At 42.8% G+C, this 14,646-nt stretch overlaps 1 protein-coding gene across 1 annotated transcript; it reads left to right on the top strand.

Moving 5' to 3' along the window:
* Window positions 1–3,623: 3,623 nt before the first annotated feature.
* On the top strand, window positions 3,624–14,423 carry mstnb (myostatin b; the record flags this gene model as incomplete). Its single annotated transcript, XM_080752841.1, has 5 exons — window positions 3,624–3,644; window positions 6,818–7,142; window positions 9,930–10,080; window positions 12,163–12,385; window positions 14,040–14,423. The coding sequence occupies 5 exons, from the start codon at window positions 3,624–3,626 to the stop codon at window positions 14,421–14,423; spliced, it is 1,104 nt and encodes a 367-aa protein (XP_080608967.1).
* Between the last annotated feature and the right edge of the window lie 223 nt (window positions 14,424–14,646).

Here is a 14,646-nt window from a genome sequence, read left to right as displayed (position 1 = left end):
CACCAGGGTTCCGCAATTAGTTTTCCCCAAGGGCCAAATTATGTCTAGGGTACCAAGCCGAGGGCCACAACATTGCGGGGGGCGACGGTGGCGTTCCCGCTACTCCAGTGACAGTTCAGATATCGTCATTGTCGGGTGAAAATCTTGTATGTCCAAAACCGTTCGTTTTGCATTTATCATTTTTAAAATGATTTAAACTAGTGAAAACAGCCGATCTACAAGCACACAACGCCTCGCACCTCGAGGCGTTGTGTGCTTGTAGATCTGCTGTTTTCACTACTTTTGTGCGACGGCCTTGTTTGATGAAGCAGAGCTTTACTTTGCGAAAGAACGTACGCATTTTGAGATACAGGTTTTCCACCCGACAATGACGATATACTAGTGTTGTTGCTGCTCTTATACCGCCATTATTACTGGGGTTGGTGGGGGCCAGACAGTAGCCCCCCCGCGGGCCGCAAATGGCCCGCGGGCCGCCTATTGGGGAACCCCGGTGTACACTGTACAGGTATACAAGCTCTATGGGATCTACATCATCTACAAGCCCACAAAGTGTTGACGAGACATAAGAGATAATTCTGGTGTTTAGGCCTATAACCAAATGTTGGGTCCAACAATCTGAAAGAACATTTTCACTGTCTTGTCTAAATTTTAAAAGCTGCATTAACTGTTACATTGTCAATTTCATCTTGCAGGCCAATGTGGCTCAAGAGATAAATATGTGTAGACTAAAGGTTTGGGGGTTCAAAGCTCCTAAAGAACATTTTCACTGTCCATCTAAATTCTAAAAGGTGGGTTAAACATTACGTTTTCATTGTGTCTGTGGGTTAGGTTTTTCGTTCCCAGATGCATCTTCCATGCCATGCAGCGTGGCTTTAAAGATAAATCAAAGGTTCACATACCAGAAGTTGTAGGTTCAAAGCTCAAGTGAAAAAAAATAAAAAATAAAACTATTAAAAACAAAACAACTCAAACAACTACAATAAGTCTCAAAAGCCTCAATAAAATGACAAAATCAAACTTGTGATGGGCTAAAGAAAATAACACAATTAAACATTAAATAATAGCTCAATTAAACTAAAGTTATGAAAATGTAATAAAATTATATCATTAATAGGCCTATATAAATGTCATAAACTCCTCCCCCCTGGAGGTGGGCTTCATCTATGCACTAATAGCAGATCTATAACCTCACAACACATTGATGTGGCTTAAGAGATCATTCTGGGGTTATAAGCCAAAGGTTAAAGGTTCAACAATCACAGAGAACATTTTCACCATCAAAATCTAAAGGTTGTTAAGTATTAGGTTGTCAATAGCAGGCCACTGTGGCTTGAGAGATGTTGTTTGTAGACTGAAGGTTTGGGGCTCAACGCTCCTAAACTAAAGGAACATTTTCACTGTGCATCTATCTAAAAAGTGAGTTATAATTAAGATTCGACTGTTTCTTCAGAGATAAAGTAAACACCCAGATTTTGAACCCAGGTCTCCTGCATGGAAGTCAAATATCCTAACCATCAGACCAAGCGTTTTGAGAAGTATCTTAATTGACCCGCTAGAGTCGGTCTCCCATCGACTTTCTATACAGGAGTTTTTTCTGGGTATTTAAGTAGGATGTGAGGGGTCTAACTAGGGGTTTGTCATGATGCTGAATCCATTGCAAGCATTTGTTTTGCACAAAAAACATTCATGGGGTTACAAATGGCCCCAGAAAACGCCCACAAAACTGATGAAAAGTGATGACTCATCACTTTTCATCACTAAACCATCGTTTTCTGGGGCCATTTGTAGCCCCATGAATGTTTTTTTGTGCAAAACAAATGATTGCAATGGTAGCATCATGACAAACCCCTAGTTAGACCCCTCACATCCTACCTAAATACCCAGAAAAAAAAATGTTTTCTGGGTATTTTCCTCCTGTAGAAAGTCGATGGGAGACTGACTCTAGCGGCTGATAACATCAATTAAGTTACTTCTCAGAAAGGGTTATCATACCAAAACGTAAACTAGAGACATGTAGGAAGACAAAAATGTAAAAAACATACAGTCACCTTGGGTGGTACCAATTTGTGAAAATATCAGTAGGCCTATTAGCCCCTGTACTATGTTGAAAATACTTATTAATAGTAACCTGGATTCAAACATGGGTCTCCTGCGTTATGGTTCAATTTCCTAACCATCAGAGCAAGGGATATTACTATGAATAGAGGGACATAGCGGCTACGTCACGGCATAATAGACTTTTTAAGCCATCAGGCTGCAGTGAATCATTCTGCTACATCATGTGTACATAAATCGATTTGATGACTGAAGAAAATTATGACACATTTTTAATAATGACCAGTTATTACTTGAGTGAATATATGTTTATTTTTTTGTTTTTGAAGCGGTGAAAGCCGCTTCCAAGGAGTTTGTGTGTTCCGTACATGTCCATATATGGTCATTCCAGAATGAACAGGCTTTGCCTGTCCCGTACATGCAGAATTGAGGATTGGTCAAGCTTCACATGACAATTTGGCCCTCCAGATAAAATCATTCATTCATTCAGAATTCATAAAAATATAGAACTAAAGCACATAGAAAGTATAGATCTAGAACACAGAATGTATAGATCTAGAACACATATTTCATAGAATAAAAATTCACTGCTTCACTTCGAACCGAGGTTTGATTTTATTTTATTTTTGCTGGGGACCCCCGGCCCCTGGAGCTTGTCACAGACGGTCCCCACTTTGAAAGCCACTGATCTACAAGACTACACCACCACTGAGTGGCACATGAGCTCATTGCTGCCTGCAGACATTCAACGTTTTAACTGTCATTTAGCTGGCTTTAAATTGATCTGCATGCAGTAAAGGCATACAGATTTATAGAATAAAGAATAAAATCTTTTATTGTTTTCAATGTTGGTTTTATGTTTTCTATATTTATCAGTGTGTTATTATGTTGAGACAGCAGCTGTAGTTTTATATTCTCTGAGAATCCGAGACAGTAATGCCGTGCTCATGTTTGACCAGAAGATGGCGCTAAATATCTTTCCCTGTGAAGGATTTTGTTCGAGCGTCGACGTCAATTTCAATGTCAATGTAGGCCTAATCAGTTTTGAACAACTAAACTCAGCGCATGACACACAGTGTACATTTTAATACAACCTGTCATCAAGCAAATACCTTGATGAATTTGAAAATGCAGAGGCAAAATGACTAATTTGTTCTTGTCATCATTTTTTTCAAACGTTTTACACATGGTTGATTATTTAAAGAAACATGCTTGACCAAAATGTGACGCTTTTGAAAATAATTGTGTTAAATATTCCATTCATAATGAGTAGGCCCACATAGTTTTGGTAGGCTGCACTATAGACCTACTTGAGTAAATGTAGGGGCCTATTAGGCCTATCTAATACCTGCAGTGTAACCTACTTGGTTAGACTTTCCACACTGCATGCAGGTCTCGTGGGTTAAATTCGCTGCTGCCAGTCCAGCCAATCATAGAATCAGACGACACATAACAGGCTTAAAGTTGTGAGTATAAAAGCTTGAGCGCTAATAAAGCATGCTGCCTGTCAGTGCTGGACTGTATTCCAACTCAACACACACACACACACACCCAGGAGGGATCCAACCATGCATGTGCCCGGCCTTCTGGTGTGTGTGAGCGGCGTGCTGCTGGCTCTGGCACCGCTCAGCCTCTGTGAGGAGAACCACAAACCTTCATCATCATCATCATCATCACCTTCTTCTTCTTCATCATCTTCATCATCAACAATCAGCACGCAGCAGCAGACAGAGGTGGACGTTTGATTATATTTGCTTATAGATTATTACATATTTTTTGATTAAATTGCACTTGTAAGATCTGCTATTTTAATGCACACTTATGTTCATGGCCTATGCAGGAAAAAGCATAAGTAGGCTATCCTACTGTACTCCTTTGGGCCAAATGTAAAGGATTAGCCTAAAAGTATGTTTTTCAAATATTTACTCAAAGTCAAATAGTTACTTGTATTTACTTATTAAATGCACGTTTTGTTTGTTTGATTGTCTCACAGAGACTATTCATTTCTAAATTAATATTTTAACATTTCAAATCAGTTCTGATTATTAAACAATAAATCAGATTGTATGAAGTAAGTCCATAGCCTACATGAGCAGTGTTTTCACTAGATATTTACTCAAGTACTTATTTCGATGATTAGGCCTTCTTTTATTTATATTTGAGTCATTATTGCTATTTTAAAGTAATACAACTTGACTACAGCTTTTGGCTACTCTGCAGACCTCTGTCATGCAATGCATTGTGAACTTCTAGCCTAGATCATGCAATTTTCAAAAGATTCAGACAAAATTTGTCTGAATCTCACATTTCACATTTAATGTGAAATGGGCCATTCTGCCGAGTAGCCTACTGTGGTATTACCACTTTATCTCTAACTTAAAGGAGTAGTTCACCCCCAAAATGACTTTTTTTCTATTGATTACTCGTGCCATGGAGGCTTGAGTTCAATGATATGTTTTGTTTTTTGTTGGATTCCTTAGACAAAAAAAATGTTTATAGTAAATTTACCCTGATGGTTTCCCCATCCAGTGCCATGCATTTGGGTCCCCATCCGGAATCAATGGGGGTTAATTTACTATAATCACATGTTTGTCTTATAGGAATGCAACAAATACAAAAACTATATATATTATTGAACTCAAGTCTCTATGGCATGAGTAATCAATAGAAAAAAAGTTATTTTGGGGTGAAAAAAAATCAATATACTTCTTTCATCACCACTGCATAAAAGTAACTCAGTTTTTCCCCTGAGATACTTAACTGAGATACAATAACTTAATTGCTCATTCAGATGACTATACTTTTAGTTATAGGCTAGTTGAGTTTGATGTTTTGTTAGAGTATGATAAATATAGCATAATTTACAGAATTGGGATGGTAGTGTAGCTGGTCTCCATGCTCATCTATTGGTCCGTTTAGATTGGGATGGTTGTAATGTAGTTGGTCTCCATGCTCATCTATTGGTCCGTTTAGTGTCTACGGGTTTGACATGATGACCTTTGACACGATTGGGTCTCTGGTTTGACACAACCTTTGACCTCAAGGTCAACATTCAGTTTCTCCCCGCTGGGCAGGCAGGCTCTTTTAGCTGAGTGGTTCAAATGTCAGCACTTGCTACTGCAGTGGTTCTCAACCTGTGGGTCAGGAGGGGGGTCCCCTCATGATTAACTTAATGTGCAACATTACAATACATCTAAAATGACAAATTAAACATTGGCCAGATTGTCAAATATTAGAGGCTGAAATTGTGAAAAATAGCATGTAGATCTGCTATTTTCATGCAATAGAAGCAAGTTATACAAAATGTAATGTCTCACCTCTTAGTGCTCGTCAGGGTGAAGGGGTCCACAGTTAAAATATGATTATTTTGGGGGTCGTGGGCTGAAAAGGTTGAGAACCACTGGGCTACTGTGTATAGTGAGATCGAACAGGAAAGTTACATATAGTGCAGCTTTAAAGTAAGTTGTCCCTGTTGGGTGGAAATCTCCAAATCTGTTACTTTCAAGGGGGAATAAATAGATGTATTTTTAGAAAAAGTAGCAGATCGACAAGCTCAAAAACCTAGGTGATTAATTTATGGAAATAACAGTTAAAAAAGTTTTAAAGCGTTCAAATATGGAGATAAGAGGTTTTTGCCCGACAGCAATGATATAATGCAGTGTTTCTCAAAGTGGATTCCAGGGACTCTGTGGGTTCCTTTAGGGGGGGTCTAAATTGACCCATACAAGTATGTATAACTCTGACAGTGTACAAACGGAACCAAATGAACCCGTCAGGGTTCATTTGGTTCCATTTGTACACTGTCAGAGTTAAGGGGAGACCTTGACATGCAACCCTTAAAGCAAGAGTCTTCAACAAGGGGTCCGGGACCCCTATAGGGGGTCCTCAGAGTTACAGGGAGGCCTCCAAATCTTTGTGTGATAGAAACCTTTTTTCTCCTTTTTTATATTAACCACTTGAACCCTAGTGTCCATATATTCTGAGAACTTGTCTTTAGCCAAAAATAGCAGATCTACAAGCTCACAAGGCGCTGTGAGCTTGTAGATTGGCTATTTCCGGCAAAGAGGTTTGGTGTAGAGGGGAAAAAGAGCAGACTGAAACAGAGTGAAAGGTCAAGTTTATTAAGTATTGACGGTTCAAGTGGTTAAATAACCCTAACCCTAACCCTAACACAAATTGACATGAATCCAAAATGCACTGATGATTGTGCTGTCAAACGATTAAATGTGAGGGTCCCTGCTTCATCTCTCTCTCAACCAAGGGGTCCTTGGCCTGAAAACGTTGAAGACCCCTGCTTTAAAGTAAACGTAGTCTCTACTTCAGGGGTCTTCAACGTTTTCAGGCCAAGGACCCCTTAGTCGAGAAAGAGATGAAGCAGGGACCCCTTCAACTTTTTCATTGATTCCATATAGTTTCATTGTTTGACAGCACAATCATCAGTGTATTTTGGATTCATGTCAATTTGTGTTTTCAGATATTTAACCACTTGAACTGGTCAGCGGTCATTACCCAATAAACTTGACCTTTCACTCTGTACTTAGTCTGCTCTTTTTCCCCTCTACACCAAACCTCTTTGCCAAAAATAGCCGATCTACAAGCTCACAACGCCTCACGCTGCGAGGCGTAGATCTGCTATTTTTGGTTACAGTTCTCAGAATATAGACACTAGAGTTGGAGGACCCCCTGTAGTAACTCTGAAGACCCCCTAGGGGTCCCGGACCCCCTGTTGAAGACCCCTGCTCTACTCCATCTCATCATTCAGGACGGAGGCGAGCAGCAGTGCTCCACGTGCGACAACATGCGACAGCACATCAAGACCATGCGCCTGAACGCCATCAAGTCCCAGATCCTGAGCAAGCTGCGGCTGCAGGCCGCGCCCAACATCAGCCGGGACGTGGTGCAGCAGCTGTTGCCCCGGGCCCCTCCGCTGCAGCAGCTCCTGGACCAGTACGACGTGCTGGGGGACCAGTACCGCGGACCCCTGGGAGAGATGCGGGACCCCTCTGCCGCCGCTGCTGCCGGGGGCATGGAGGACGAGGACGAGGAGCACGCCTTCGCAGAGACCATCATGATGATGGCCACCGAACGTAAGTCTGTATGGATGGATGAATGAATGCTGACTCCTTGTACAGTTTACAGTTTAGGCATTTAGCAGACGCTTTTAATCCAAAGCGACTTACAATAAGCAGATAATACATCACTATAATAAACAAGATAACATGTCAAAACATCAACAACAATATAACAAATGCATATGAATATCAATCTAAAAAAACTATAAATTAGTAAAGAAAAAAAAAGGAATATAAAGAAAAAAAGGAAAAGCTAACTAGATTCCTGTATGGTCATTGAGTGTTTCAGTAGTGCTATATGGGTTTAGGTGGAGCCTGAAAAGGTGAGTCTTCAGTCCACGGCGAAAGCTAGCGAGTGAGTCCGTTGTTCTAAGTGCGACAGGAAGTTTATTCCACAGCTTGGGGGCCAGGAGGGCAAACTGTCTCGGACGAGTGGATTTTTGTCCTGGGGCTTTTTGCGAGGGTTCTGTCAGCATCCCTGTGTTGGCTGATCTAAGTGAACGGGTGGGGGCCAGGGATTGATCAGGTTTTGGAGGTATGGAGGAGCCATACCTTTGGCTGCTTTGAAGGTCAGCATCAGTGTTTTGTATTCAGTGCGGGCCGCAACCGGGAGCCAGTGGAGTGAGCGGAGAAGGGGGAAGACATGTGAGAACTTAGGCTGGTTGAAGACCAGTCGTGCCGCGGCATTTTGTAGATCTTGTAGATCTGCTGTTTTTTAAAGGAGTAGTTCACCCCCCAAATTACGTTTTCTCTATTGATTACCATTACCATGGAGACTTAAATTCTTGGATATTTTTTAGTTTTTGTCACATACCTAAGCCAATAAAGCCCCCATTGATTCCGGTATCAATGTGGGTAAATGTATCTATACTATAATTTTGCGAATGTCTAAGTGAGTGAGTGTCTGAGTGAGTGTCTGTCACAGCGTTTCTCCTCAGTGGCTGGAGCAATTGATCTGAAATCGCATCACCATAAGCATATGAACACACCTGACATAACTGTGAAGCCCGTTTGTCACTTTCACAAATCGTATGCTGTATATTAGCATTTTTATGGTGTATCTACTATCTATTTAGCCTACAGTACCTTTTGTGACCACACATGTTAAGGGAGGGGCGCTGTTGTTCAGGCCATGCACAATCACACACAAACACACACACACACACACACACACACACACACACACACACACACACACACACACACACAGGGGGGGGGGGGGGGGGATGTGTGTGTGTGTGCAGGCGGGCGGGCGGGGGGGGGGGGGGGGGGGGGTTCTGGCCCTGTTACAGATGTTGTCCAAAAATCATGCAGATCGGTACACAGTATCTCTGTAGCCGTTAAATGGAACGGGTATTTCTTACATTGATGCTCCTACATATTAGCATGCAAGCACCAGTTAACGTTACTTTCCATCCCTCATATACTGTGTGCACAGTGCACATCCCATAACCCACACACTGCACATCATTTCGGAGCTCATATCTTTGAACGGGTAAGGGCTAGTTATAATCAAATTATTAGCTTAGGAATGAGACAAAAACTAAAACTATATCCATGAATCCAGTAGTTGATAGGGGAAGTCATTTTGGGGGTGAACTACTCCTTTAAGTACTGGGTTGACAGACAAGACAGACAGACAGTTGACAGGATATTTTTTGATTTACCAGACTGTAAACCACAAACTAGTCATTTTTAATCTGTTAAATTGTCAACGCACTCCCCCCTCATTTTGTTCAATTGTCTGTTTTAATGTTATCTGCTCCCTTTGTCTGCTGAATATTGCTTGTACGGACTTATACTGTTGTTCCACAAACTGTTGGAGATATGCAGTTTTTCCACTTTCCATAAGTATTATGTCTTATAATTCCTAATGTACATGAGTTTAGTAAAAAAATCTAATTCAACAAAATGAGGGGGGACAACTTTGTTTTTTTACAACAAGGGTTCATATTTTAGATTGTAGTTAGGGAAAATAAAAGGTGAGTGTTAAAATGTTTTCATTTGCTTTGTTCTATTGTTTTATTGCTAACATGTGGGGCATGCATGCGTACAAGTGGATAAATATGTCTTTTTAGACACAATAACACAGTAACACTTCTAGCCCCCATAAGTCACATCCAACCATGAAATGTTGCGTTGTATCTTGGGAATGGGCTTATTCTGTGTAAAATGACATATTTAGCCACATGTACGCATGCCCCCAGACACTGAAATAAGAATAGAAAGAAGTAAATTAAATGATTTTAACACTCATCTTTTATATTCTTTAATTACAATCTAAAATATGAACCCTTGTTGTAAAAAAACAAAGTTGTCCTTTAAGAATTTAACAGATTAAAAACGTCTACGTCTTGTGGTTTACAGTCTGGTAAATCCAAAAAATATCTATATTAAAAATGTTAAAATATGGACTTAGACTGTTGATGATAGTTAAATAAAATGTTTAAATGCGATGCATACTGTATGTATGTGACTTTGTTTTGGTCCGACCGAAAGTACATTATGTCAGGAGTCCCAGTAGTCGGCCCAAGTTGGGTGTTTTAATATTTTGTAATGTGTCCCCCTTTGAAGACACCCCTGATTTAAAGGACAACTTCACCCACTATGGGTTATAAAAAAAAAAAAAAAGATGAGTCATCACTTTTCACAGTTTTGTGTGTGTGTGTGTGGGGGGGGAGGGGGGGGGGCGTTTTTAGCCCAAGGAATGTTTTTCGTGCAAAACAAATGCTCGCAATGGATTCAGAATCATGAAAAACCCTTAGTTTGACCCCTCAACCCTGCCTGTCGTCCTCTGTGCAGCCGACCCGGCGGTTCAGGTGGACCGCGTCCCAAAGTGCTGCCTGTTCTCCTTCCGGCAGCGGCTACGGGTCAGTAGGATCGTGCGCGCCCAGCTGTGGATCCACCTCCGGGCCTCTGAGATGGACACCACCGTCTCCCTGCACATCTCCAGGTAGGACCGGAACCAGTGGTACACCTGCTGCATGGGAGTAGGGATTGGACCAGGGACGTGCTGGCCATTGGGAAAAGCGGGACAAGTCCCGAACGGCCGGTTCATTCCCGGCCGGTCCAGGCCGGCCATTAGGAAAAAAATCAAACCTCGGTTCGAAGTGGAGCGGTGAATCTGAGCAGCTATACCCTGTGTGCGTGTGTGCGTGTGTGTGTGTGTGTTGCGTGCGCGTGTGAGTGAGTGGTGAGTGTGCCTGGCCTGCACAAAACAGCGCCCCTCCTTTAACTAGTGTGTTGTGTGTGGCCACTCAAGGTATTGCCAGGCTACGGACACGGCCAGCCACCCAGCCACCCAGCCACCCACCCACATACCCACGGACATACCTGTCTATTGGGAGCGCTTTCACCGCTCCAAAAATAAAAATAAAATGTCGGCCTTCGTTCCATTTTGGGGGCTGGGCGGCCAACCAAGTAAATCGTCACTGTCGGGCAGAAACCTTGTATCTCCAAGTTTCAAATGTATACATTTCATCGCAAAGCAAAGCACTGCTTCATCATACAAGGCCGTTGCACAAAAGTAGTGAAAACAGCAGATCTACAAGCACACAACGCCTCGCGATGCGAGGCCACTAGTTTAAATCATTTTTAAAATGATTAATACAAAACAAACGGTTTTGGACATACAAGGTTTCCAACCGACAACAACCAAATATAACTCATGTAATTGGCCCACTGGCTTGTCACTTGTCATGATCTGAAATGGCTATAGAGAGAGATCTCTCTCTATAGCGCGCAATGAGGGCCTCTCCAACTCTTTTTCCTGGGCTGAATCAGGGCCCCAGCACGTCCCTGGATGGGACGCTAAGCGATATTATCATTTATCGTGATTAAAAACACTCACGATAATCGTACATATTTAGTCGCTTGTACGCATGCCCCCACCCACTGAAATCAAAATCGCTAAAATGGCAAAAACCATAGAAAGCAGCAAATGAAAACATTTTAACTCTCATCTTTTCTTTTCTCTATTTTACAATCTAAAATATGAACCCTTGTTGTAAAAAAAAACCTAAGTTGTCCTTTTCGAGCCAGGGACCCCCAGAAGAGAAGAATGTGTGTGAAGAAATGTAAAATTATTCAAAATATTTCAAACACTTTCAAGATTTTTCAGAAATTTTCAAAAAATAGTAGATGTACAAGCTTGCAGTGTGGTACAAAGTGACACGATGTGAGCTTGTAGATCTGCTGAAATCTAAAATGACACATATGCAGTAAATCTTTTGAGTAGATTTAGGCTACTTTACTTTTATATTTTTGGATGCGCATGACCTTCGCTCCACTACATTTTAAAGACAAATTCTTACATTTCTAAGAATGGAAAACTACATTACAGAATGAATTAACCACTTAAGCACCTTTTCAAGCATAGTGGAAAATAGCAGAGCTACACGCTCACAGTATGTCACGCTGCAAACTTGTAGAGCTGCTATTTCTGCAATTAAAAAAAAAACGTGCAGCCTTTTTTCAACAGATGAGTTCAGATGTATATATACCACTGCATTGTCTGAAGGATGCCAAACAAAGGCACCTGTACAAAAGGCGTGATTCCTCAACCCACCAGGGTTCAGTTAGGTTCTTGTAAAGGAGCGCTTGTTTTCGTTGGAGACGACAGAGGCGTGCCGTCTCAGGCGACCATGAGCCACGTGAGACACCGCCGAGCGAGCAGTAGCGAGCGAGTCGCTGTGTCGAGCGTTGCGATGAGCCTACTCAGCGCAGTTACCGAGTTATGAGCCGTTATGGACAGAATAGTAAATCTTCGTCCCCTCGACTTTCGGCACCTCCGCGCGGTCCAAAGTGGATACAACGGAGCGCTCCCTACCTCCGGTTCAGCCAATCAGAAGCTTCCGCGGGCGGATCTTAACTGAAGCCTGGTGGGTATTAGATACACGCGTACAAAAGACGTAACAATGAAGTACAACCCTTGAACCCTGCGGATGAACGGTAATTGATTATTATGCAAAAGGTGAAATAAAATGTGCGATCCGGGGGAATGCGTAAGAATTGTGACAGGCGTGTGTCTCCCCAGGCTCATCCCGGTGATGACAGATGGAAGGAGACGCATACTGAGCCGCTTTCTGAAGATCGAGGTGAAGGCGGGCGTCAGCTCCTGGCACAGCATAGACGTCAACCGGATGCTGAGCGAGTGGCTGAAGGAGCCCGAGACCAACTGGGGCATCGAGATCAACGCCTTCGACGAGCGCGGCACCGACCTGGCCGTTTCCTCAACGCAGCCAGGGGAGGAAGGACTGGTGAGTCCACTCAACAAATAGTGTAAAAGCGATAGGCTTATAGGCTCCATTCTATGCTATGAGAGCTGCTTCTGCTGGGGAAACTGGACAACAGGGGACATTTCTGCCTAATAGACCCCATGGACAGTCATTTGGGATCAATATAAGTAGGAAAATGAGCCTAGAAGTGATTTAGGGAGTAGTTGTCCTTTAAGTATTATGTTGATGCCAATACATTTACTTGTAACTCACTATTTATACATGTTTTAAGTAAACAAATTGGAGTACTGTTTCTTCAAGCACATTTTGTTTGCCGTCGGGCAGAAACTTTGAATCTCCATGTTTCCACTTCCTTCCTGTAAATGAATGCCCTACTTAATCATTCAAAAATGTCACATAAGAGTAGCATATTGAGGCGTTGTGTGCGGCTATTTTGACATTTTTGAAACAATAATGAAAAAAGGAACGTACTTGGTTTCCACCCGACAGCAACGATTTAACAGAGCTATGAAAAGTTGATAATGAACCCCGACGCCAGGGAGGCGCTCACCTGCGCTTGGACGTGTGCCCAGACAGTCCCAGCAATAATCTCACGTCTTATTGGCCGATTACATAAAAGTTCACCTACCCCAAATTCCTGGCAGGCTCCTGTGTGACTGTACAAGTCAGACTCACAAACACGCTGCTAACGCCACTATCTACGTACACCTTGAGTTGTCCATTAAAGTGATATTAAAGTGATGTTTTGGAGTCAAAACAAAAGCATTGTTGTTAAAAAGTTAAAGCTCTATATCAGGGGTCTTCAACGTTTTCAGGCCAAGGACCCCTTAGTTGAGAGAGAGAGATGTAGCAGGGACCCCCACAACCTGTTCATATAGATTCCATATAGTTTCATTGTTTGACAGCACAATCATCAGTGTATTTTGGATTCATGTCAATTTGTTTTCAGATATTTAACCACTTTAATCGTCAAAAACTAGAATTTTTCATTCTGTACTTAGTCTGCTCTTTTTCAAACCTCACCAAACCTCTTTGCCAAAAATAGATGATCTACAAGCTCATAACGCCTCACGCTGTGAGGCGTTGTGCTATTTTTGGCTAAAGTTCTCCGAATATATCGCTCTGGTTCAAGTGGTTAATATAAAAAAGGAGAAGTTTCTATCACACAAAGATTTGGTGGACCCCCTATAGTAACTCTGAGGACCCCCTAAATAGCCGATGTAGATCGGCTATTTTCACAATTTCTGCCTCTAATATTTGACAATTTGGCCAATGTTTAATTTGTCATTTTAGACTAAGGTAATAAAAAGTCCTTAAATTGCCACTTTAGAAATGTGCAGATACCCTCTATACACTTAAAATTTATGTTGGTTTACTTTGTTTACTGTTGAGTGAGAAAACAATGTTGCACATTAAGTTAATCATCTGGGGACCCCCCAAAATAATTTCCACAGGTTGAGAACCACTGCCTTAACCCACTACCATACTGAACACACACGCACGCATGCACGCACGCACGCACGCACGCACGCACGCACGCAAACAAACAAACAAACACACACACACAGGTTCTGTTAATTTATAGATTGATTATACCATGCCAGGTTTGGTATCAGATTAGCAGGACATGGGGTGAAACTCCTCGTCACACTCTGCCTTCCTGTTCCCTTCCCAGCAACCCTTCCTGGAGGTGAAGATTTCGGACCCCGGCCCGCGGCGCTCCCGGAGGGACTCGGGCCTGGACTGCGACGAGAACTCCCCGGAGTCGCGCTGCTGCCGATACCCTCTGATGGTGGACTTTGAGGACTTCGGCTGGGACTGGATTATCGCCCCCAAGCGCTACAAGGCCAACTACTGCATCGGGGAGTGCGAGTACATGCACCTGGAGAAGTACCCGCACACGCACCTGGTCAACAAGGCCACCCCGCGAGGCACGGCCGGGCCCTGCTGCACGCCCAAGAAGGTGTCGCCCATCAACATGCTGTACTTCAACGACAAGGAGGAGATAGTCTACGGCAAGATCCCCTCCATGGTGGTGGACCGCTGCGGCTGCTCGTGAGCTCGGGAGACGACGGGGAGGGGGAGGGGAGGCTGCAGGACCGGCCCGGGGTCCTGGACCCCACAGAACATTGATGACACATCCTCCAGTCCACGCTTTGCAGCAGAAACGCCGTGCAATAGAAACCAGAGTAGAGACACCGAGCCAAACCCCGCCACAGCAGCAGCAGAGCTTTATAACAACCCACATTATCTGATCTGTCGTTTTTCTTAGTTTTATTTGT

This window comes from Nannobrachium achirus, assembly GCF_963921795.1.
Source record: "Nannobrachium achirus genome assembly, chromosome: 22".
Taxonomy (NCBI): Eukaryota; Metazoa; Chordata; class Actinopteri; order Myctophiformes; family Myctophidae; genus Nannobrachium; species Nannobrachium achirus.
The sequence above is the reverse complement of the archived record's forward strand: the minus strand, read 5'-3'. Positions and strand labels throughout refer to the sequence as shown.